Below are 25,887 nucleotides of genomic sequence, written 5' to 3'. Positions count from 1 at the left end.
AGTCAGCGGGTCTGAGTTTTCCACACATCCAGTGTGAGGGTGCCTGCTGGATGATGTCTGTGCAATTGTTCAGAGCGCAGGCTGAGGCTTCAGGCTGACCTGGTCTCAATCCCGGCTCCCCTGCCCTGGTTTGGGCTGATCGTGGTGGCTGCCAGCCCTCTGATTGCTGCAGGTGGATGGGCAGAGCCAGGCCTCTGCGGTACCCTGGCGGTCAGCTGGTCTGTGTCTGTGCCCACTGTTCCCCAGGAACGCCCAGGAAAGTGCTAACCCTGAGGATGAAGTGGATGAGTTTCTGGGCCGCGCCATCGACGCCAGGAGCATCGACAGGCTGCGGTCTGAGCATGTCCGCAAGTTCCTCTTGACCTTCAGGGAGCCTGACTTAGAGAAGAAGGTACAGCACCCCTGGTGGGAAGGAGGCCCTGGCAGAAACCGGACCAGGCAGAGGGGGATGAGGAAGCAGGACCGCTCCTCCTCTGTCTCCAGCCCTGCAGAAGGAGTTCCTCCTGTCACCTGTTTCCCCAGCTCCGATGCTGTACTACCCAGGGAGACGGGGCTTCTAGGGAGACTTGCTTGGCTGGAAGGAATAAATCTTACTGTGCCTCAGTTTCCTTCTCTGGAAAATCATGATATTTAATATACTCACCTCATAGGATCAGAGGATTAGATGAGTCCATATGTATTAAACATATAAAACAGTATCTGAGGGCAGCGCCTGTGGCTCAAAGGAGTAGGGCGCCGGCCCCAGATGCTGGAGGTGGCGGGTTCAAACCCAGCCCCCGCCAAAAACTGCAAAAAGAAAAAAAAAAAATCAGTGTCTGACAGTAGATGTTCCTGCTAGTTGTTACCTGTATTACTGTTGTTATTATTGTCTTATCAATGGAACACCCAGCTGTTTTGGCACACTGGAAATTCAAGGTATTGTATTTGGAAGGGGCAGTCAAGATCCCCCTGTCCCATCTCCTGAGATTGTGGATGAGAAAGCTAAAGCCCACAGTGGTCAGGTGACTTTCTCTTGGCTACTCCGTAAAGTAGGGACAGAGCCAGAACCGGACCCTGGTCTGGCAGTTCTCTTTGCACCACGTGGCAAGGTCTCCCCATTGTGCTGCTAACACGGGCTCCTGTCAACAAAGAGGCAAACCTAATTAGCTGGGCACAAAGGGGATTATTACATTTATTGGCAGTAAATGGACCTGCCATAGGTGTTACTCTCTCTCCAGTGACTGTGCCAACCTGATCTCCATGTGTGCAGCTGGTTGATGTCATGGGAGGAGCCCGGGCTGGGAGTCAGGCCTAGATGCCACTTAGGATATTATGGGACTATAATAACATCCTACTATATCCTATTCTAGTACAGCTGCTCATCTCTGAAGGAGAAATAACACCAATCCTGTCCTTCTGATTGTTGTGAGGGTGCCCAATGATGCCTGCAGACATCCAGCATGTGGGCAATGCCCAGAAATTTATAGCCATGGTCATTGTGAATTACTCTGAAGGTGGCCTGGCCTGCAGAAAGTTTCTGGCTTAACACAATTCTGAGTCCCTCTGGACTGCCCTCCACACAGGCACCACCTTGTGGTGGTTTGGGCTGGTTTCTTGTGATCTAAGTCTCGGGCCTTCCCCATCCTGGAAGTGGGCTGCACAGACTAGGAGTGGCTACCCAGGTGTGTCTGGGATTGACTGGGCTGGAACCAGGCCGGGGCCTGTGCCTCCCCCCTGACCCTGTCCATCTCCTCTCAGTACTCCAAGCAGGTGGATGACCGATTTGGTGCCTACGTGGCGTGTGCCTCGCTCGTCTTCCTCTTCATCTGCTTTGTCCAGATCACCATCGTGCCCCAGTGAGTGTTCCCATCCCTTTTGGGCTCCCAGGGACGGGAGGAGGCTGTCACTTAGGAGAGGAGAGAAGGGAGTCTGGGCTGTGCTTGCTCAGACAGGGAGACGGGTTTGTAAACGTGTCCTCAGTTGCACCAGGAAGCCAGATACCTGACCTCTGAGCTTGGAGGCCACATGCTTACCCAGGACGGAAGATGTCTCTCATGCTCAGCTGCACGAGAGACTCTTCATCACTTCATCCTCTCATCGTATTTGAGCCACGCCACCACTGCCTGGTTGAGGTGCCCAAAGTGTTCACCAGTCTGGTTTCTATGTGACCTTTGATTCTTGCAAAAAAACCCCAAACCACCCCCCCCACTCCAAATCAATACATCTCTAAAAGATAAAGGTTTGCCACTATTCTGAATATTTTGAAGAACAGATTTCAGGTTCTGAAGGAATTTTAATGAAGAGGTGATTCTGAACTCTTCTGAAGTCTGTGTCACCAAGAGAACCCGTGGCTTCTGTGAGACCCTTTTGAAGTGAGCAGTGGAAATGAAGTGTTTGTTAGGTGGTCACTCATGTGAGGGTCACGCCTGGGAGAGGAGCAAAGCTGCTGCGTGTGTGTATGTGTGTTTAATATACTTACATAAATATATGTGGAAACACATTTTTTAATTATGTAATTAATGAAACACAGAAAAGTAATTAATGTGTAGTATAATCAACATTCATACCTTAGATATAAAAATTGTTAATATTTTAGAATGTTTGTTTTATCTTTTTTTTCCAGTGAGAATGGCTTCTTTTTTTTTTTATTAAATCATAGCTGTGTACATTAATACAATCATGGTGTTTTATCTATTTTTATAATGATTTTTTAAAGTAAGTGTATTTGTTATTTATTTATTTATTTATTTATTTTTTGAGACAGAATCTCACTTTGTTGCCCCTGGTGGACTGGCGTGGCGTCATAGCTCACAACACCTCAAACTCTTGGGCTCAAGTGATCCTCTTGCCTCAGCCTCCCGAGTAGCTGAGTCTGCAGGTGCCCACCACGAAGCCCATCTATTTTTTTTTTTTAGAGATGGGGTCTCAGTCTCGCTTAGGCTGGTTAACAGTAAATTTAGACTCAAGGATATTTTTGCCTTCCAAATCTCATTATATACCTATCTTAGAGACATTTTCCTTCTTAATCATAATACCTTGTACACTAAACAAAATTAACATCAATCCCCTACTGTCATCTACTATCCAGACCATATTTAAATATTCTAAATTATTTCCAAAATGTCTTTTAGTTTAGTCATAGCCAGCCATGATCAACGCGAAGCCTGCTGCTTGCATTTGGTTCTAACTTGTGAGTCCCCATACTAACCGTCTTCTATTTTTCATTTTGAAATAATTGTGGAATTACCAAGAAGATACAAAAGTAGTAGAGAGAGTTTCTGTACATACGCCATCCAGTCTCCCCAACATCGACAACTTACATAATCACAATACAATGCTCAAAACCAGGAGATTAATGCTGGACTGATCCTAATAATGAGTCTACAGATAATGTTCAGATGGCCAGTTTCCCCCCTCATCTCCCTTTTCTGTTCTAGGAGCCCATGTTGCACCTACTGGTGTAGCTCCTTATTCCTCTCCAATCTGCGATAGTTCCTAAGCCTTTGCTTGTCTTTCATGGCCTTGATACTTTTGATGAGTACGGACCAATTAATTTGTAGAGTGTTTCAATTTGGGTGTGTCTGATGTTTCCCGGTGAGCAAATGGAAGTTACACATTTCAACCAGGCTGCCAGAGAAGTGGTGATGGGTCCTTCTCAGTGCACAGTGTCAGGAGGGACATGGCACTGACATGTCTTAATGCTTAAGGCCTTTTATTTTTAATGATGCTTATTAAAAGAATGAAAAGATTCCCCTTATATTTGTGCCTACTGTGACTGTCAGGCTGCCAGGTATTACTTCTCGGCCTGTTGACTAAGATCAGAAGTAGGTAAAAGCCAGACACCAATAGCTAGCTCTGCTATGCAGCTCAGCCCATTCCCCTGCACTGAGGTTAGTGGGATTGGAGGGTCCTTATTGGTATAGAACCCCATCTTTCTATCTAACATAGAGCCACAGGTATCGATAAGCCACTGGATTTTTTTTGTCCCATTGTAACTGGAAGTCCCCATAGCTTGAGTGCAGAGACCTATCTCTTTCTCAGCAGCATGGCTTGGGGACTGGGTCATCCCAGTTATCTGCTCTGTCTGCAATGGCTTCATTCTCTCTGCCATCCGCAGCTCCAAGTGGCTTAGACAATGACAGAGGTCATTCTCTCCTCTAGGGAAGTCTTAAAGCCACTTCTTTTCCTCTGAAGAGAATCCTCTCCCCTTGTTCCATTTGCTAAGTGCTTGTTTCCAAGAAAGTGTGGAACAAAGGTGGCACCTCTAGGAACATCCTAGAGGTGTCCACCTGCCTTCTCAAGGCCTCTGCTGGCTCTTCCCCCGGTAACACCACCTGGCATCTCCTGGTAACTCTTGTTTTGTGGACGGCCACCTGGTGGTTGGTGGGGTGTGCCTGCCCAATGGGGCCAGTGGGGAGTTCTGGATGGAAAGTCACAGGCAGCTCTTTTGTCCAAAGGTTCCCCTTGGTGGCTGCTGAGATCACCTGTGACCTGCATCTGAAAGGGAGGCAGGGGGAGATCTTTGCATTTTTTCTGTGGAACTGCTGAAGAATAGAGGAGCAAAAACTGTGCAGGATTTGTGGGATCTGGTGGTGGGAGGGGACGGGATTTGGGGACTTCTGAAGAGACATATCACCCTTGCTTCTTAAAGAGTGGCTGGCTGGGCTGCTGACAAAGGCATTTTTATAAAAGAAGGCCATTTATCAAATCCATTTCAGCCTTTGCAGTTATTTATGAAATCATGAGCAACGACTTGAAGGGAATAACCAGGTGGTTTTCAAAATGGGTCTTCCAAGCTAAATGAAGCTTGTCTGTGAATAGCTAAGAATTAGGCAAAATATCGACCAGGTGTCACCTGGTTCTCCATTCGGCTCCTTGTGGACCGCTGTCCCCACTGGAAGGTGACAGGAAGGTGGGAAGGGTTAGAGCCAGACAGCCATTGGGAAGGGCTTCTGAGTCCGTCTGTGAGGCTGTGTGGCCTCAGCAGTGAGCTGGTGGGAAGGACCGGGCGGTGGGTTCAAGGAACATAGAGCAATTTTAGGTTCCCCTGAGGGGCTTTCAGAGCCCAGGCCTTCTGGAGCAGTGAGGACTGACACAGGAGCCTGCAGCCTATGTGCCCGGAAGGCCCCGGGGCCGCTGCAGCCCTGCCGCCTGGAACCAGCTTCTCCTGACCCCCTCTCTTCCCCCAGCTCCGCGTTCATGCTGGGCTTCTACCTGGCCTGTTTCCTGCTGCTGATCTTGGTGGTGTTTGTGTCTGTGATCTACTCCTGTGTGAAGGTGAGTCCAGCCGACACCTGCATTCCATCCACCTCATCCCCACTCTGCTCAGTCCCGGCAGGCCCCCCGCCTGCCCAGGACTCCAAGGTACCCGGGAGCCCGAGTATAAAGCTTGGCACGGGGGTGAGGGTGATGCTGGTCACACCTCTGGATTGGCATTGGCACAGCTAGCCTGGAAGCGGATAGTTTGCCAGTGGGAGCCTTGTCCTTCCTGGATGCTTTAATTTGCCTTTGCAAATCTTTGCAACCAGAAGATACTGTCACTGTTGCTCCTGTCTGTCCTTTCAGTATCAGGTAGGACACAGGAAGGGCACCTAGCACAAAGCCTGGTGTGGCGCAGTGAATGTTGCCGAGGGAATGGGGGCAGAAGAAATCTCTCAACGCCCTCTTCCGTGTTCTCTCATGCCCAAGATTTCCCTGGAGGGGGCTCGGGGATTAAGAATTCTGAGCTACCGTCCCCATGGATGAGCAGGTCCCAGAGTGGCTCAGTGTTTCAGGGAGGGCCACACAACTGCCCGATGTTGGCAGCATGGCCCTCTGCTCTGTGCTTTTATTCTGCATCGTCTCTTAGGCGTGCCACGTCTCCTGTCCAGGCTGTGTCTCTCGATGGACCTGACACTGGCCACTCTGGTCTGTTGCTGAAATCACTTAGGTGTCGGTTTGCCTTTGTCACTAAGCCCTGTCCTCGTTTCCTCCACCAGTGGCTTAAGAATCTGCTGAGCCTCTGGGGCCTCCCCACACTCACTGCAGCAAAGACCCTAGGGTGGGGGCAGGCAAGGCCACCCTCGTTTCCCACATACTCTGCTGTGAGCACTGGGTTCTCCTCTGGAGGGAAGGGACCTCTGCCACTTTCCAAATCCCCTTTTTCTCTCCCCCTTCCAAACAAGCTCCGTCATTAGTTTGGTAACTGCCCTATGGTCAAGGTTTCGGGGGACTGACTGTCCAAATTGGAAGGGACCTTAGAAATCCCCTGCCTTGGGTCAGCTGTCTCAGTGGCAGGTACAGAGGTGGACACCCATACAGGGCCAGGGCCAGCCAAAGTCACAGGGAGAATCAGTGTGAGAAGCCACGTGCCTAGCCAGTTGCTGTGGTGCGCGGTGCGGTTTACCCTGGTTCCTGCCCCCTTTCTGCCCTGCATTTGGCCCCTCCAGCCTTTTGCTCTTCCTGTTGTCCAAGCTCCCCCAGCCCACTTTATCCAGAGTGGACAGGTCCATTTTCTTCACCCCATATATTCACAACAGCCAAATGATGGAAACAACCCAGTGTCTATCAGCAGATGAGTGAATAAACAAATAGGCTTTAAACCTGCAATGGAATATTACTCGATGTTAAGAAGGAAGGAAGAGCTGTTACTTGCTACGGCACAGACGAACTTTGAAAACACACAAAAATCACAAGTTGGATTGTCTTGTACATGGAATGTCTAGACTAGGCAAATTTATAGAGACAGAAAGTAGACAAGAGGTTGCCAGTGGCTGGCAGGAGGGGCCGCGGGGAGCTGCTGCTTAATGGACACCGAGTTTCTCTTTGGGGTGATGGAAGGGTTTTGGAAATAGGCAGCAGTGGTAGTTGCACACACACTGTGAATGCAGTCAGCGCCACCGAACAGGAGATACGCTTAAACACGACTCAGACGGGCAGCGCCTGTGGCTCAGTGAGCAGGGCGCCAGCCCCATATACCGAGGGTGGCGGGTTCAAACCCAGCCCCGGCCAAACTGCAACCAAAAAATAGCCGGGCGTGTGGCGGGCGCCTGTAGTCCCAGCTGCTCGGGAGGCTGAGGCAGGAGAATTGCGGAAGCCCAAGAGCTGGAGGTTGCTGTGAGTCCTGTGACGTCATGGCACTCTACTGAAGTCTGTCTCTACAAACAAAAAAAAACTGAAAAAAAACAAAACAAAACAAAACAAAAAAAACGGCTCAGACAACACATTTACATTTTGCCACAATAAAAAAAGATCACAGCAACTTACCCAAGAAAGCACACCCTCGCTGAAATGGCCTCGTGAAAGTTCTGTTGAATCTCCCCACTTCATTGTCATGCCGAATTCAGTAAGCTTGTTCTCAATGCCTTTAGCTAGCCAGTGGTTTTCCTGCCTTCTTTCTGAGGAGGCCTCAGGTTCCTCAGAGGGAGGCTGGTAGATGGAATACCTCCGTCCCCACAACCTGTCCACGCACTGTCCCTCTCTCCCTCTCCACTCCACCGCCTGCCCCCACATGCTTCAGGGGAGCCTTACAGGTAGAAAGCTTCCGGAAAGGATGTGCTTAGAAAAAAGTCTCCATGGCATGGTTAAGTCTGGAGTCTGCTGCTCTAGGCCAGCAGATTAGACCCTAATACCTGCCCTCGGGTCCTTGCCACCTCCTTCCTGCCTGGCCTGATCAGCCGTCTTACCAGGCTTTATCCACCTTCTGGAAAGCACAGCCCAATCTGAAAAGTAGTTTGTACAATGAATTCCTCTTCCGTGTAATTATTCTCTCCTCTTTTGTGTTACGGATTACACTGTTTGCACATTGAGGCGTGAAAGGTGGTTGTACCATATCCTACCTTTTGGCATGTGCGCAGCAGGGAATTACCCTGCCCAGCCTAGGACAGCAGCCTGTCTCTGAGCACCAGCACACACCCAAATTAATTTTGTCGCCTTTTCCGGTATTGACGTGAAAGCTGACTGGACTGTAGTTTTCAGCATCATTCTGTTTTCCCTTTGAAAACGGAACTCCGAATTCAGTTTTGTCTCCCTTTCACGGTCTCTCTGAAGTCACACCACGTGGCTTTCTAGTGAAATACGACAGTTTCTGAATTATTCCAGAGCGCGGCCCTGCTGGTCCAAGGCCAAGCGGTGTCAGTTTCTTTCTCTCTTTTCTTTACTTTTCCATTTTCCCAAAACAACCTGGACTTACTTCCTTAAATCGTCCATATTTTAACCTTTTTGAAGAGAGAAATGTGAAAAAAGTGTAGATGGAGGTTGTCATCTTCCCTGTGGGTCAGGGAGTGGTTTTCCCCAGTTTGTTCTGATTGCCCCTTTTTTTTTCTAAGTGCTCTTATTGCCTTTTCCTCTTGGGCCTGTTTGATCTTTTCCTGACTCAGCTTGGCGCAGTTCACACTCACGCCTTAGACTTCTTGGTGAGGTGAATTAGGTGCCTTGGTCTTCACCTTGTCCTGACGTCCTGGTCTCAGTTCCCAGGGCATCAGCTGCCTTCCAGAGCTGTTGCTGCCCTTCAGATGCCTGCCTTAAATGTCATTTCCCTGAGCGCTTCCTTCCCGTGACGCAGCCTCAGATGGCAAGTCTGTGTATCTGCACACATCAGTCTTTCCTTTCCTTGGCATCTGTGCTGATCTGGGGCCCAGCACTGCTTTTCTCAGAGGACACCGTGTCAAATCTCCCTTCCCCAACATCACACATTGTCAGCACACTCGAGGAATCTCAGGCAAGAGAAAGAAGCCTAGCCAACCCACCTGAGCCTGGAATCCACTCTGAGAACACTGCAAGGCGGTGGGCCAGCCTGTGCTTGATCACCTCCAAGGATGGTGAGCTCACTCACACCTCCTGAGCGCAGGCCCTGCCCTCCTTTCCAGCTCTCACTGTCTCATCCGGCTCCCTGTGGCTTCAGGCTCATTGCCCTGTACAGCATCCCACCCAGATGGATAAAAGAGGGTGGCTGTCTCCTTTCCCCACACTCTGGTCTAGACCCCTGGTGTTTACTGTGGTTCATTAGCTCATCCTCACTCAGAAGGCCACACTCTCCTTTCCAGCAGTTTGGAACGTGAGTATATACAGGTAGACCTAGTGGGAGCAGAGTGTGAGCGAGTGAGAGTGCGTTTATGTGTGTGTGTATCTTGCTCATCCTCTGGCTCCCTCTGCATTCCACTTATCCCCTGAACCAAACTGTCTGATCCCTTGCAATCTGTGGCTGAGCCCCTGTAGACCTGTCTGCTCTGTGTTGTCACTGAAAGAGCCTCTTTTCTTTCTGCAGCCTGAGTGTAGCTAAGTCCCACCTTGCTGGCTGTCCTTTCTACCATTCCAGCCAGACTCCTGGTCCACACTTTGTACAACAGCGTCTTATTGTGCCAACAGCACCCTTACATCCTGGTGTCCTCTCTCCTAGGAGATTTAGGCTCCTACGCTCACCTTTCCACCTCCATGCTCAGGGGCATACTTCATTTCTCTGGGAAGATGTGTTGTTGCCACACCATGTTCACTTAGGGAGTGGAGATCTTTTCACTCCAGGAGGCATACCTGGTTCTTCCTGTGGCACTTCAACCAGATAGCCCTGGGTACAGATGTAAGTAAGCTCTGCTACTTTGGGCTGTGTTTCCTCCTCTAAGGTGGATTTTATTGCATCTACTTTGCAGATGGGGAAATGGAGGCTCAGAAAGGTGAGGCAGTTTTCCCTAGGTAGTGCTAGGAAGTGATTATAGGTAGGATTTAAACGTAGGTGGGTCTTGATTTCAGAGCCTATGGTTCTTCCCCTCCAGGATGCTGCCTTTGTTAATATGTCCATTTGATTCCTAAAGGGCCAGGTAATGAGAGCAGTGGTGTGGAGCCCTTTTACCTGCCTTATTTGGCCTCTGTAGTTTTCTTACCTTTTTTGTTTGTTTTATTAGTCTCACTCTGTCACCTAGGCCAGAGTGGTACTATCATAGCTTGAGGTAGCCTTGAACTCCTAGACTCAAATGATCCTCGTGCCTTAGCCTCCTGAGTAGCTGGGACTACAGGCATGTGCTACCATGCCCAGTTAATTTTTCTTCTTCTTCTTATTTTTTTTTTTTGTAGAGATGGAGTGTCACCATGTTTCCCAGGCTGGTCTCAAACTTCTGGACTCTAGCAATCCTCCCACCTTAGCCTCCCAAAGTGCTGGGATTACAGGAGTGAGCTACTGTGCTCAGATACCGCTTCTTTTATTAGCTCCTTGTCAAAGAGACTGTTTTCTTACGCTTTTTGCCATCTGATTTCATTACCTTCTTATATCTCTGCAATACCCTGGCCCCACATCAGAGCCCCAGGGAGGTTATCTGTTTGCCCAGGAGCCAGGATCTAAACTCCTGCATCCCTACAGTCATGGTTTATTAATTATGTCTGCACTCCCATTTTTCATGTTGAATTTGTATGAATTAATCAGATTGGGACTGTACTGGTTCTGAACATTTTTAAAAATCGATCATTTTTCTGAGCTGAAGCAGTTGGTGCAGACACAATTATCCTGCTAGAAAAATGGAAAAGGCTTTTCACGTTCTGAACAGTGTGGTCCAGCTCCAGGAAAAGACTGTCGCTGGTAAAGAGTTTTAAGATCCGAACTGGGATTAGAGAAGTTGCGATTTAGGGTCACATACAATGGACTTTCTGGTTACAGGAGACAGGACACTGTATATACATCAATACCAAGGCATTGGGTAGACTCTTCTGGAGACTTCAAAGAAAGCAACAATTCCTAGGTTTCTACTGAGGTTTTAAAGTCAAGAGAAGTTCTTTTAAAAGGTGTCAAGGGAAGTTGGCTTGTAGCATGCCAATGCATAAAGTCTTAATCATCCATTAGATCAGTGATTTTCAGCCAGTGCGCATGGCACATTGGTGTGCTGTGAGAGGATCTTAGGTGTGCTGCAAAAATTTTTAAAGATGATTAATTACTTTTGAAAGAAGTTCAAAGCCCAGTAAATATATTTTTTTGTTTACTCTTTCTTTGGATCAACATAATTTAAGTGTGCTGTGGAAGTTTAACTGTAGGTTCAAGTATGCCATGAGATAAAGTTTGAAAAACACTGCTTTAGATAGATACTAGAGGTACTTCTAACACTCTTTCACTTTTTTAAAAATAATCTCCTGCAATTCTTCTCTTGGCCTCTGGGTGGCCCCCAGGGGCTTCTAGCCACGTATTTATCAAGAAGCCTCTGTGCATACCCTGTTCTCCACCCGTCTCTTGTAGAGAAAGTGTCAGCTTGTACTGATAACCTTTGCCTACAGTCTTTACATTGGTGGTTCCCAAATGATGAAGGAAGCCCTTAAACCAGGGGATTGGGTGATCAGAACCGAAATAGTTTAAGCAACATGGAGGGTGGGAGGGCAAGATTTTAAGCAGCTACAGATTGGAAACTATCTGTCATAGCATTTCAGAGTAAGATCCTTGTGCTAGTGCCAAAACGTTTCCCCAGCTGTGAAACCAAAAAATTCCTTTACGTGAGAAACTAGGACTTTCATTCTTATTGACAACATAGTACTGTAAAATGCTGGTATTAACTAACTTTTCTGTTGCATTTAACAACAGTACTTTCAGGGCATCACTTTACTGGGTCTTCATGGCCACCCTGGGAGATGGGTGTTCCCTATCTACCAGTAAGGAGACCAAAACTGAAAGCGTCTAATAATGTCCCCGGGATCACATGGCTAATCAGAGGCTGAGTAGGATTTTTAAAAATAAGAGCTTTGGGCTGGTGTCTCACACCTGTAATCTTAGCAGTCTGGGAGGCCAAGATGAGCGGATTGCTTGAGCTCACGAGTTCAAAACTAGCCCGAGCAAGAGCGAGACCCAATCTCTACTAAAAAAAAAATAGAAAAACCAGGGTGGCGCCTGTGGCTCAAAGGAGTACGGTGCCGGCCCCATATACCAGAGGTGGTGGGTCCGAACCTGGCCCTGGTCAAAAACTGCAAAAAAAAAAATAGAAAAACCAGCAGCTTGTGGTGGCCCACACCTGTAGTCCCAGCTGCTTGGGAAACTGAGGCAAGAAGGATCACTTGAGCCTAAGAGCTTGAAATTACTGTGAGCTATGGTGCCACAGCACTCTACCCAGGGTGACAGAGTGAGAATTGTCTCAACGATAAATAAAATAAGAGCTTTATTGAGCTCTAATTTACATACCATAAAATTCATCTTTAGAAAGGTGGATAAACTTCTAACTCACTAGTTTTTAGTATATTCGCAGAGTTGCACAACTGTTTCCACAATTTAATTCCAGAACACTGTCCTCGTCCCAAAAAGAAACCTCATACTTCTCCTTACTGATTACTACAGGCCTGGCAACCACCAGTGTACTTTGTATGAATCTGCACATTCTGTTCATCTCACATAAAAACAGTTGCTTGATGTGTGGCCTTTTGAGACTGGTTTCACTGAGCATAGTAGTTTCAAGGTTCATCCCTGTTGCAGCATGTAACAGGACTTAGTTCATTTTTTTATGGCTGAATAATTACCATGTGGATATATCACATTTTGTTTATCAATTGATGGACATTTTGGTAATTTCCACCTTGAGGCTATCAGTAATAATGCTGCTATTAACAGGAGAATGCAAATACCTGTACCCATCCCTGTGTTCAGTTCTTTTGGGGGTAGACCCAGAAGTGGAATTACTGGATCATACAAAATTCTGTTTAAATTTTTTTTGAGGACCCATCATACTATTTTCTATAGTGGCTGCATTATTTTAGATTCCTATCAGCAATGCCCAGGGATTCCAGTTGCTCCATAGCCTCACCAATACCTTTTTTACTTTCTTGATGGGAGTTATTTAAAGCATAAAAATTCTTTTTTTTTTTGAGACAGAGTCTCACTATGTCACCCTTGGTAGAATGCTGTGGCATCATAGCTCACAGCAAACTCAAACTCTGGGGCTTAAGCAATTCTCTTGCCTCAGCCTCCCAAGTAGCTGGGACTACAGGCACCCACCACAATGCCTGGCTATTTTTTATTGCAGTTGTTATTGTTGTTAGCTGGCCCAGGCTGGGTTCAAACACGCCAGCCTCAGTGTATGTGGCTGGTGCTGTAACCACTGTGCTATGGGCACTGAGCCAGCACAAAAATTCTTAATATTAATGAAGTCCAGTTTATCTACTTTTTCTTTTGTGGCTTATGCTTTTGGTGTCTTCTCTAAGATACTATTGCCTAAGGGGACCTGCAGCCTTCCGATTTCAAGATCTTTCTTCTTTGAGCACCAACGGAGGCAAGAAAACCTTCATCTTTTTCTGTTATACCTCTTTTAGTAACAGGATTTGTTGTGTAAAATTTGGATTCAGTCAAAAGGCTGCACTAAGGACCAGGAAGGCCTCAAGTCTCCTTAAGGCCACAGGTTCCCTACCCTGGCCTGATCCAAAGCCACAAAGATCTACTCATGTGTTTTCCTGTAAGAACTGTATAGTTTAGCTTTTCCATATAGGTCTCTGGTTCATTGTGAGTTAATTTTTGGATAGGGTGTGAGGTAGTAACCCCGCTTCATTCTTTTGCATGTGGATATCCACTTAACCCAGTACCATTTGTTAAAAAGACTATTCTTTCCCCATTGAATTGTCTTGGCACCTTGTCAAACTCAATTGACCATAAAGGTAAGGGTTTATTTATGGACACTATTTGATTTATTTGTCTATAAAGCAGGATTTTAATCCAAATTTATGTTCTTTTAGTCACAACATATCTTTTCCTCCACCCCATAAGAAGGTTCAATCAGACTGTCTTTCTCTCTTTTTTTTATTAACTTTTAAATATACTTCCTACTTTACAGAAGCAGGGGTCCTCAAACTGAGGCCCGCGGGCCACATGAGGCCGTGTGATCGTATTTGTTCCCATTTTGTTTTTTTACTTCAAAATAAGATATGTGCAGTGTGCATAGGAATTTGTTCATAGTTTTTTTTTTTTTTTTTTAATTATAGTCCGGCCCTCCAACCGTCTGAGGGACAGTGAACTGGCCTCCTGTTTAAAAAGTTTGAGGACCCCTGCCTAGAGCATCTCCTTTATAATCCCGGGGGAAGTGCTTTCTGAGTACAATGCCACAAGCTTGCTGGCACAGGGACACACCTGAGAGGCGCCCCTGCTGGGGACATGGAGTCCAAGGTCTTCACCTCTCAGCCTGTAGCCTCTCTGGCTGCCAGGCCTCTGCTGCTGTCCATCCATGTGATCCCCTCTTTCTCTCTGCTGAATAGGAAGTGACCTTGCTGGAAGGGTGGAGGAGGATGCTGGGTGGGAAAGATATTCTGCCTCCTATACACATAGCCAGCCCAAAGGGTTCTGTGAGGGTTGATTTTACCCTACTTATAAGCTAATAAGCTAGCCTGTTTCTGTTTCATGGATGCTGACACAAGAGTCCTGGGTCAGAGACGAAAAACTTTATTACTCATGGCAAGTCGGCAGCATGTGCTGGTTCCCTTTGCCCCTAGAGGACCATGGGAGCAATGTGATGGAAGCACATGGAAACAGTGCATGTGGTGGGCTTGGGTTGATGCTGAGGAACACCAGGCCAAGGGCAGCGCTTGGTGAGCTAGCAGGAGATACTGCGGCACACAAGCCGGTTCCCCTCCCCGCAAGGAGTGAGCAGTTAATGCTGGTCAAGCTGCAGCTCCTTGATGTCCTTAGATGTCTGTGTGACCAACTATAAAAACTCTCATGAGCCTTGTGGTCTGGCACACTCAGCAAGAATGTGCAGGAAAGCACAGGACCCATGACTGGGGAGGAGGCCTTTGTCTGCTTCCCTCAGCACAAAACCCAGGGCAGCCTCAAGAGCCCTGTAAATGGGGAGCCTTTGGAGAGAGGATGTGTCTTGGTGAGGATCACATAAGAAAAGCCAAGCCAGGAACCTAGGCTTCCCCATTCCTGGCCTGGTGCTTTTTCTGTGCCCTTGGGGGTTTCCATCATTCACATGGATTGTTTGCAGCAGAGGTCTCACCAAGAAGAGTTGGGGTGGGCAGGGTCAGAAGCCTGAGTCCACTGCTTTGCCTCTCTGTCAACTTATTTTTTAGCCTGGGTTGCACAGGAGGTGAGGAGGACATGGTATGTAAGGCCAGCTACATCAGATTTGGCAGAAATGGGACTTAGGAACTTGATCATTGCCAAAACTGCAATGGGCCTTTGAGTGGACACGTGGTCTGTCCAGCTGCAGAATATACAGAAAGGGTTGGGCGAGGGAGTGGCAGGCCCATGGAGCTGTGTGCTGAGGAAAGCGCTCACTGAGGGCACGTGTGGAGGCTGTCCCCTCCCGCCCCCTGTCCCTCTGGCTCCCTGCTTCTCTGTCCCTCTTGATAAGCCCAGCCCTTTCCTCCACACACCAGGTCCTATCTGAATCTTCAGACCCATAGCTACTCACACCTTCCCAGAAGATTTCCCAGCCCTCCCCAAGAAGGTTCTGAGCCCCTCCCTGACTCTTCATCTGTCAACCACTGCCCCTCTGTGATTAGAACTGGCCCCGCGAGCAAAAGTCCTTAATCTTCTTCCCCGTTGGGTCAAGATAGTGTCTTTCATTTCATCCTGCCTCTCTTGGGTGGGCTCCCCAGGTGGACCCATTCCTGGCCAGCTATAGGCCCTGCTGCAGGCTAGGAGGACACCTTGGGCCACACCCGGCTGGGGCCATGCTAGAGAGTCACAGTGGGTGAGCTGAGTTCCACTTAGGCAGTCTGTAGTGTCCTCACGGAATGCTCTTCCTCCCTCTCTCCCTGTCCCTCCACCCCAGATTTTCCCCTCCCCACTGCAGACCCTTTCCAGGAAGATCGTTCGGTCCAAGATGAACAGCACTCTGGTTGGGGTATTCACCATCACCCTGGTGTTCCTGTCGGCTTTTGTCAACATGGTGGGTAGCTCCCACATCCCCCAGTGCCTCCCTGGCCCCATGGGGTCAAAGCCAGTGGGACCATATACCCCACAGACACGGACTGAGAGAGTTCCCTGGACATTCCTGTTCATGTCTCACCTCAGGCCTGAGATCACCTTTGACCCTTAATGCGGTTCACCTGGGTTTTAGTTCTTTACTGCCAAAGCTGGAAGGCCAGAAAGAGCTCAGGGAAGGCTCCAGGTGTGTTTAAGAGCCTGGCCTCGGGAGGGTGCACCAGCCGGGATGGCTGGGCAAACCTTATTTGGTCCTCAGCCTCCCCCAGCTTTTGTCCCCTGTTAGTGTTAGGCTGCACTGGAGACAGAGGATGGGTGGCCCCGCTCCCTGTGGGTGGTGAGATGCCTGGCTGGCCTCAGGAGCTGAGCTGCTCCTCCCTGCCCTCCTCTCCTGCCCCAGTTCATGTGCAACTCCACGGACCTGCTGGACTGCCTGGCGGAGGAGCACAACATCAGCGTGAGCCAGGTCAACGCGTGCCACATGGTGGAGTCGGCTGTCAACTACAGCCTGGGAGACGAGCAGGGCTTCTGTGGCAGCACCTGGCCCAACTGCAACTTCCCCGAGGTACTTGGAGGGCCTCTTGCCCTGTCCCATGCTGCCTTGGCTACTTGGGACATCCTGAGGGACAGTCGGGGCCCTCCAGCTCACTGCCATTCTAGAGACCTCCTTCCCCTGGTTTCTCTCCCTGTGCCTCAGCATGACAGTGACAATGATAATAATGTCAGCATGCACTGTGGCTGAGTGCTGCTTTACATGCGTTCACTGTCAAATCCTCATGACAACCCTATGACACTGATAACTGTATTATCTCTGAGCATCGATGCACAGAGAGGTTAAGTAACTTCTCCCAGTTCACACAGCTGGTCAGCAGCAGAGCCAATGCTTTCATCCCTGTTGTCTGGTTCTGGAGTTCATGCTCCTCACCAAGGGTGAAACTTTCTGGATCCTCAGCTTCTGCAGCAGACCCAGCCCTATCTCAGGAGAGCCCACCTGAGTCCCCCAGCTGTTAGTGCCAGAGAGCAAGGAGGGGAGCAAACCCAGGCCCAAACCAGCACCGCGAAAAACGTCACCTATTCAAAGTGACCAATTCAGTCGATTTTAGTGTATTAACAGATTTCTATGGCCATCATCGTAACCTAATTGTAGAACATTTTCATTAGCCCAAAAAGAAATTCTGTACCCACAGGCTTTGGGGTTTGACAAATACTCCAAGTGTCCTTATTCCGAGAATGACACGTATTAAGCACCTATGGTGTGCAGGGTGCTTCATTCATGTTGCTGCGTCTGTTGGGAACAGATTGCTGGAGGGTGGCAGGGCCGGGCTCCCAGCCCTGGTGCCGGCTCCATGTCCCCAGGTCCCAAGCTCCCTGCTTGGTGCTCAGGTGAAACCTGTGGGGTGGCGGCAGTTCTGCCCTTCCTGGAGAGAAGGTCCGCGCTTTTAATCTAATTCCCAAAGCACCCGTGACTCACAGCAAAGGTTTAGGACAGTAGCTGAGGGTCACAGTGGATGGCCTGTCCCTGGAAAGAGCCCGGTGCTGCTCGCTGTGCACAGACAGGGCAAGGGGAGAGGACCAGAGCTCGGCTGTGCTCCTAGATGGGCCTGCGCCCCGCCTCTCTGGCTCCCACCTCCCCGCCCCAGGTCCCCCACATCTGGCTGAAAGCCCATGGGCACAGGGTTTCCACTTCCTGAGGGCTGTTTGCTGAGGAGCTGAGGCTATTTTTGGTCTTGTACTTGCCCCTCAGCAGTGGCTGCCCAGGAGAAGCTGAGGTACGGGGTAAGAGGGCAGCCGTGGCCATGTTCTGGCACATCTGTGGGACATGCTTGGTCCCAGCCCTCAGCCCTCACCAGCACGGCTTATTTAGGCCTGCTGGCCACCTGCCCCCACAAGTGTTCTTCCTGATTCAGCAACTCCTTCCTCATAGAGCCCCAGCCCCTTGGGGACCCCAGCATTAAGCCTTGGTTTCCTGGTTGTCTGGGCCCAGGGTCTGAGTGGGAATCCAGGTTGGCTTTGGGGGGGTTCCCTGCCCCCCTCCCAAGGACAGGTTGCTGGGGCCCTTGGGCTGAGTTGTCTGGGCATGCCACCTTCTGCCCCCATTCCTGGTGGGAACTTGAGGCTACCCCTACCACTTCTATTCCCGGGGACCTTTGATAGGTTCTCTCTTGGCTCCAGAAGGCCTGGAGGGGCAGAGGGTCCCAACCTGGGGGCCCCCAGCCTGGAGCAGAGGCAGTGTGCAAATAGTTGGAGCCTGGAAGCTTGACTCAGAAATAATGGCACTAAATTTAAAAGGAAGAACAAAGTCATAGGTGCTGATGTATCTGTGATCAGTGTCAGGGGATGATTTTTTTTTTTTTTTTTTTTTTGGCCGGGGCTGTGTTTGAACCCGCTACCTCCGGCATATGGGACTGGCGCCCTACTCCTTGAGCCACAGGCACCACCCAGTGTCAGCGGATGAGTCTCAGAAGGGACCTCTGAGAAAACCTGGTTTGGCCCCTCATTGTTTAAAAAGGAAACTGAGGCTCAGTAAACAGTACAGGGCCTCAGTCCCTCATCTGAAGCCTTTGGGGCCATATCTATTTTAGACTTTGGAATTTTTCAGAGTTTAAAAGGTTGCCTCACACCCCCAGCGGAGCCTGGATCAGTACCTGATAATGAAGCACAGTAATATTTATGTGGCAAAATGTATGATTGGTCACCAGAAGCAGGGGAAAGGTGGAAATCAGCACCCTGGTAGTCAGGGCAGGCTTCATCCTCAAATCAGGTCGGTTCAGGTGTGGCCCCCACGTGAGTTATGAAAATACTTCCTGCATTTGGAAGTTTGGGCATCAAGGTGGCGAGTCAGGGGCCGCAGGCCTTGCTCCTGAAGTTATTGAGGGTGCCAGGCACTGCACCAAGGGCTTCATCCATATGTTTATCACAGCGAGCCCACGAGGTAGGAAGCTCTGCAGAGGGGGATGCCGAGGCTTCCAGGGGTTGAGTGAGTGGCCCGTGTTGGGTCGGGGATTGAACCCAGGTGAGCCTGAGCCTGGAGCCTGCACTCACATCCCAGACTTCTTCCTCACCAGGGGCCTCCACCTCATGTCACACCTGCTGGCAAGTCTGGGTCAGCAGGAGCAGGCCCCTATGGGAGTGGGCAGGAGGTGGCTGGGCTGACGCCTGCCTTCTGCCCACAGTACTTTACCTATAGTGCGCTGCTCAGTCTGCTGGCAAGTCTGGGTCAGCAGGGGCGGGCCTGTGCAGGGGCGGGGGCTGGGGGCCCAGCTGACGCCTGCCCTCTGCCCACAGTACTTCACCTACAGCGTGCTGCTCAGCCTGCTGGCCTGCTCCGTGTTCCTGCAGATCAGCTGCATTGGGAAGCTGGCCCTCATGCTAACCATTGAGCTCGTCTATGTACTCGTCGTCGAGGTGCCTGGGGTCACACTCTTCGACAATGCCGACCTGCTGGTCACTGCCAACTCCATGTACGTGGTGCCTCCCTCACTCCCCCTGGGTGTGGGGCACGACAGGGAGGCAGGAAGCTGAGACCCTGGTCCTGCAGGGAACGTGCAAGGAGGGTGTCTCGTTCTTTCCCAGCGCTTTCCCCTGGGCAGAGTACGGTGGGGTTTTGTTTCTTTCCCCCTTCCCCAGTGTGGGGGTGGCCTTAGGCCACACTGTCTTCCTGCCTCCCCAGGGCAGCCTTGAACGGGCTGTCCTCACCCAACTCAGCTGCCTGTGACCCCTCTGGCGTAGAGGGGTTGAGGCTCTGCAGAACGCAGTGGCAAGGTCCGTGGGAGCAGAGGGATGGGCTGTGGTTGTCTGCCGTCCTGCCTCGAACCAGGCGCTTTTATGCACATTATCCCTTCTCATCCTCACACCAACCCAGCAAGCAGACAGGCTGGGCACGGGAGGCTGGCGTCTGTGCCCTGCTCAAAGCTCCAGGCTGTGGTGCAGACGTTAGGCCCTCCAGCCCAGACGTGGGCATGAAGGTTGTGCCCAAGGCAGTCTGGCCTCAGAGTCAGCCTGGTCATCTAGTGATAGATGTCAGGTTTCAAAGGTGGCAACGCCGTAAGGGGAAAGAGCTTAAGGTTTGGGTCAGATTGAGATTGAATCTCTGTGTCAGACACACATTCGATTTTTCCTCTAAACCTCATTTATTTCCAGTATGGGAATAACACCCACAGTGGTAAATGTATGTAAAGTGCCTGGTATGTACCACCCTTTTTTTCTTGTCCCCATCCCCTACACATACACAGATCTTGTCCCCTGAGAAAATGCAGCAGTGGCAAACTACTTTCTTCGAGTTAGAGGAGGGGATCCATTCCTCCATCCATTTCTCACCCATTCATTCCTTCAAAAATATTATTAAGGTCCTACTGTGTGCCAGCCACTGAGCTAGACAGTGGAGGTACAACTGTGGGTATAGATAACCCGTCAGAAACATTCCGTTCTTGTGAGGGGAAATGGCATCTCAGAGAATGAAGATGGAATGAAGGATCTAAGTCAGACTCAAGGAAGAACTCAGCAGTGGTGTGGGGCTGTAGGCAGATGACCAGAAAGACAGGACCATCAGCAACAGGATGGGCTGCAGTCCTGCCAGGAGGAGGGAGAGGAGGGCCTTTTACCCAGGGTCAGGGCTGGAGCTGGGACCCTTGCCCTCTTCCTGCTGCTCCTCCCCCACTGCTGAGATGGCAGCAGAGAATGGGACTCCTATCTGGGCTGGGAGACCCTGCCTTGGCTCTAGGGCAGCACTGTCCCAATAGATACAAAATGCAAGCCACTATCTAATTTAAAATTTTCCAGTGGCCATATTTAAAAAGCAATAAGTGTAATTCATTTAAACAATGCTATCTAAAATATTTTAATATGTAGTCAATGTGAAATTATTAGTGAAATACTTTACCCTTTTTCCACATGAATTGTTCAAAACCTGGTGTATATTTTACCCTCATAGCACGTTTGAACTTGCAATAGCCACATTTTCAGGCCTAGTAGCCACGTGTAGCCAACAGCTGCCACTCTGGATAGAACAGGTGTAGTGTTTCTCTTTTCCCTCTGGACGGCAACAGGGGCTGGCCCAGGTGGGTGTGCTTAGGTTGGGCAGGGCATCTCGGGTAAGAGGTGGGTGATTTGTGGTCAGGGTAATCAGATGCTGTTGGCCTCCCACCTGAAGGTGTCCTTGGATGTGGAGCATGAGGGATCAAGAACCCAGGAGCAAACTAGTGAGGGTGGTAGAGTGGTGAGGGGGATGCCAAGCGGGGACGGAGGCCCCTGTCTGTAGCAGCATGGCACTGAGCAGTCTTCCCGCTCTGTTCACAGAGACTTCAACAACAACGGGACCTCCCAGTGGTGAGTGGAAGCCTCCTCGTCGGTAGGCCCTCTTCTTGCCCTCTGTGCAGAGCAGATGGGAGAAGGCAGTGGTGCCTAGGAGGGGGTCCTGGGGGGGATTCGTGGGGAGGTGGGTGGTGTGGAGGAGTCCCTCACTCCCAGGGTAGCAAGATGTCCTAACGGGGTGGACACCCTTGTTTTCCTCATGATCCCCACCACCCCATGATGATCTAAGGTCACTACACATTTTAAAGCACCGAGCCTCGAGCTCTTCCCCAGGAGCACACTCAGGGACACAGCTGTGGGAGAAAGGGAGCTGGTGCCCACCTGCCCTCTGGAGGCCTGCAGGGGGTGTGGGGCTGTTGCCTGGCAGGGAGTCTTCATGTAGCCTTCAAGGTTTGGGCTCCTTGCTGGCACAAGGAGCAGGGTTTGGAATAGCTGCTTTTGTTAAGAGTATTGGCTAATGATGTTAACAAAACACGACTGTGCAGTGGCAGCTGCCGGTGGGAGAGTGCCTGTTTGTTGGGTGCAGCACTGAGCATGTCGCACGCACTCTCGTTCCTCCTTGCCGCAATCTTGAAATGCGGCTGTTATTAACCCATTTTACAGATGAGGAAACTAGTGTTCAAAGAGATTAAGAGACTTGCCCAGAGGCGGGATCAGGGGGCCGCCTGGCTCCCTTGTCACTGCACCCACTGCCCCTGTCTTGTCTGCTGATGGGGGATGAGAGGTATCAGGAGAGGAGCAGTGGCTGCCTGAGCAGGGGCTGAGATGGGCTGCAGTTAGGAAGGCTTCCCAGAGGAGGTAACATCTTAGGCAAAGTTGGAGCAGAAGAGTGAAGAGAAAGGGACACTCTAGTGGGGGGAAGGAAAAAGGCCCAGGGGTCCTCAGAGCCTACTGTGAGGGACCAAGGTGGTCTCAGACTTGTCTGCCTCCCCTCTGCAGCCCTGAGCACGCAACCAAGGTGGCGCTGAAGGTGGTGACACCCATCATCATCTCAGTCTTCGTGCTGGCCCTGTACCTGCATGCTCAGCAGGTGGAATCTACCGCCCGCCTCGACTTCCTCTGGAAACTGCAGGTGGGGAGCCCAGGGCTGGAGCTGGGTGGGGGAGGCACTGTGAGCCACTGATCTAGTGAACAAGCTCTTCAGCTGGACTGGGCCGGGCCTCAGTCTTACGCTGACAAGGTGTCCTGCCCAGGCTGTGTCCCAGCGGGTCTTCTCCCTTTTCTCCAGGGCCAAGGGACAAACCCTGGGGCTTATTCAAGACACACACCCCCCTTCAACAACACTGGGACTTTGATGGGCCCAGGAGGTGTGCTTTGAAGTCAGCTGATACTGGCTGGGCATTTCCCGTGTGTGTATAGGCAGGGACAGAGGGAAGGTGTGGACAGGCCTAGTGTATGGCAGGGTCAGGAAGGAGTCCAGGAGGGTAGAGAAAGAGAGGAGAAGATGGGTGAGGGGCAGGAGCCTGGCCAGGTATGGGCTTGTGAGCAGGGCTGACCTCACCAGAACTTGGCTCAAAGACTCCTCCAGAGAGATGGATGGAGGGAGCAGCCAGAGGCGGTGGGGTGGCCAGGGGCCGCAGCTCTGACCATGCTGGGGCGCAGACAGTGAGAAAATCCAGCCAGCACTCGGCTCTTTAGCTACGTACCCTGTGACCTGTCCATTGTGTCCCCTTGGAGGAAGGGATGAGTACAGGCCAGGCAGAGGGTGCTGTGTGTGCTGGCAACAGCCCTGTGACCTCTTGTCACCTGCTGGATGACCTCTGAAGAGCTGGAGAGGTGCCCTGGGGTGCTCAGCAGGAGAAAGCCCCTCTTCATGTGGGCTGGTGCAGACCTTTTATTCCAGCCGAGCCCCTTGCAGGCTGAGCCTACCCTGGCCCCTATCTCTACACCACCGCAGCTCACACACGGCTTGCTCACACCTCCTCCGCCCCAGACTTCCAGAGAAGTCTATGGGCTGGGGCAGGAGGCCCCAGTTGTTCACTGGATACTGGACGAGGATGGGGGCATCTGGACACCCTTTCTGCAGGGTATTTTGTATGGGATCTGGCTAGACTTGAGCTTGGAGGTCTGCAATGGGGGTATCCTGAGGTTGGGGGAACCAGGGAGATTGTCGTGTTGTTCCATGTGGTGACCTGGGAACTCCCAGCGTGTGCCTGCACCCCCCAGGCTTCTCCCCTCTCTCATGCATGCCCAGCACATTCCCGGGAGGCTCCAGCTCTGTTAAGGACTCCAGGGACATAGGCCCTGGAGCCCATGTCCCTCCACTTCTCTGCTCACACACACCCTCCTCTACAGCCCCCAGGAACCCACATTGTCTGCTATTGTGCAACTCAGCTGTGTTGTAAAGCCCTTGAGAAGAGCGAGCCTGCTGCTCAGCCCCTCCTGTGACCTTCAGCCCCCATTCCACACCAACCTTGTCTCTGTCCAGCCTCTGAGTGTGCACAGGGTCCGATAGAGGCTGTTGCTTTATCTCAGCCCAAGCCAGGGAGCTCCTCTTGGCATGAAGGCAGAGGCCTGATTAGCTGGGAGCAGGTGGGGGCACCTGTCTCTCCAGCTCAGCCAGGTTTTGAACCTTCTAGGCCAGGAACAGCCACAGCCTCAGGGCCTCTCCTCTGCAGTGGGAAGTGTGTGCTGGGGATGGGGACAAGACTTTCTCCTTCCTCTGGGTCTGAGGCCTCTGGCAGCCTGTGCCAGACCTCCAGGGGTCGTCACTCAGCTGCCATCTCCCTTCTGTTGTCAGCCTCAGGGCTTGAATTCTTAGCGTTCCTCTCCTGGGTGGCCCCAGAAATGGCTGTTTCTGCTTCCTTACACCCCTAAGCTCTCCAGGGTAGCTCATGCTCTCTCCCCGTGCACCATCGTGGGGTCAACCATGGTGCAGTGGGTCCTGGTCACATGCTATCAGTGCCCCAATGCTGCATTCAGTGGTCACATCTCCTCAGGTCCAGTCTGGAGCAGTCCATCTGTCTTTCCTCATCTCTCAGTCCTTGCCAGTTTTAAAGAACCTATTGTTCTCTGACCTTCGGACCCATGTCCAGACACAGGCCACCTTCCTGGAGGAGCTCCATGGAAAAGGAGCCACACATCTCTCACTACATCAGGCAGACCCATGCAGACCCCTCCCACTGCTGGTGATGTCAGTCCTGGTCACCTGCTGGGGTCGCCTAGATTTCTCCACTGTCAAGTCTGCTTTCCCCTCTTTGTACTTGACTGGCATTTATGGAAAGATAGTCTAATATTACACCAATTTTCCGATCCTTGGCAAATCTCTACCCAGCAGCCTTTGCAACCATCGATGACTCCAGCTTATCTCGGCCCTCACTGTGGATGTGCCCGATGGTGATGCTGCGACCGTCATGCTAACCTCTACACTGGGTAGCTGGTACCCCCTGTGAGGAAAGCTCCCCCACGCCACCATCCATCTGCTCATTCGTCCCCCCCATCAGCAGGGACTCGCAGACCTGCTTACTCCCGTGGGCTATACTCTGCTACCCTCGCTAATAACGTTGATGCTCGGAGCGACCAAGGTCTGGCCCGTGTGCATTACGGGTTGGCTTCTGTGCCGTTTGACATGTCTCCATCGTTCTTTGAGCATTTCCTAAGTTACTGGCACAAGTATCTCAGATTTATCTTGTGTTTCCCCTGCTGCAGCCCAGGAGCCAGCGCCTTCTTTAAGAGCCCTCATGCTTTGTAGTGGGGAATGGTGTATAGAGACCACGGTCCTGGCACGCGGGCTGCTCAGTGCTTCTGGGTCCTCTTCACGGGCAAAGCTAGGAACTGTAGGAAAGTGTGTGAAAACACACATATTAGAAATGTGTGCACCCACAAATCTAATGTTACTTCACTGTCTATCTGTGCATATTTTTTTTTTTTTTAATTTGGCCGGGGCTGGGTTTGAACCCGCCACCTCCGGCATATGGGACCGGCGCCCTACCCGCTGAGCCACAGGCGCCGCCCTGTGCATATTTTTTTTTAAACTTGAGTTCATACCAGCACCTCCCGTTTTAATCCAAGACCTCAGCCTTCTTTCTAGCCTCCCTTTTCCATGCTTGCCTGTGTCATCTCTGGCAGTGGCAAACTTACCTCCCATTATTTTTCTTCTATTTGTTCCTCTGCTTGATGGCACTAATCTTCCAGCCCCGCCAGCCTCCCTCTCTGCTCCACCATCCCCTCTCCCTTCCAAGGACTCTCCACAGGGAGGGAATCAACCGACCTCACACTGTCCCTTCCCGGCCCACGTGTATGCACGTGGGTGTGTGTGAGAAAGAATGTGTGGCTGAGCCTGTCTCTACCTGCCAGCCTGTGCACCTCTCTCCACGGAAGCTAGCAGGCCCCTCATTCTCTCATCCTTTTCCTGGGCTTTGGGAGAAGGGGGAAAACCTCAAATAAATGCCGGTAAGCACAAACTAGAAAGCCCTTAGGACGGATGTGTGACAGGTCCTGCCCCACCACTGGGCTCGCCCAGCAGCCCCATTGCAGTTGGGCTGGTGGCCTGGTGGGTGGGTGTGGTGCTGACAAGGAGGGGGAAGCCTGGCCTCCTCGGCTTCCTGAAGCCTCTGCAGAAGGAGTACACCCATACTTCCCAGGCCCTTCCAGCCTAGCCACTAGGTCTCAGTTCTTTGGAGAGCCAACTCTGCCCCTTCCCCCGCACTGACCTTATTGGGACCACCAAGAGGCTTCAGACCCCGAACCTTTCTGTCCTGCCAGGGCCCAACCATAAAAACAGTTGGCCTTGTTGGCAGTTTTGTGTTAGG

The 25,887-nt window shown here is 51.0% G+C and overlaps 1 protein-coding gene across 1 annotated transcript in view; it reads left to right on the top strand.

Moving 5' to 3' along the window:
* ADCY5 (adenylate cyclase 5) overlaps positions 1-25,887 on the top strand; it is a 164,609-nt gene that overhangs the window by 128,336 nt on the left and 10,386 nt on the right. The window contains exons 10-17 of the mRNA XM_053565247.1: positions 247-391; positions 1,738-1,835; positions 5,169-5,256; positions 15,675-15,791; positions 16,227-16,391; positions 19,112-19,287; positions 21,122-21,151; positions 22,076-22,208. Coding sequence (XP_053421222.1) covers positions 247-391; positions 1,738-1,835; positions 5,169-5,256; positions 15,675-15,791; positions 16,227-16,391; positions 19,112-19,287; positions 21,122-21,151; positions 22,076-22,208 — 952 coding nt within the window. The remainder of the gene's footprint in view (positions 1-246; positions 392-1,737; positions 1,836-5,168; positions 5,257-15,674; positions 15,792-16,226; positions 16,392-19,111; positions 19,288-21,121; positions 21,152-22,075; positions 22,209-25,887) is intronic.

This window comes from Nycticebus coucang, chromosome 16 (assembly GCF_027406575.1).
Source record: "Nycticebus coucang isolate mNycCou1 chromosome 16, mNycCou1.pri, whole genome shotgun sequence".
NCBI lineage: Eukaryota > Metazoa > Chordata > Mammalia > Primates > Lorisidae > Nycticebus > Nycticebus coucang.
This window is presented reverse-complemented; position numbering and strand designations above follow the sequence as displayed.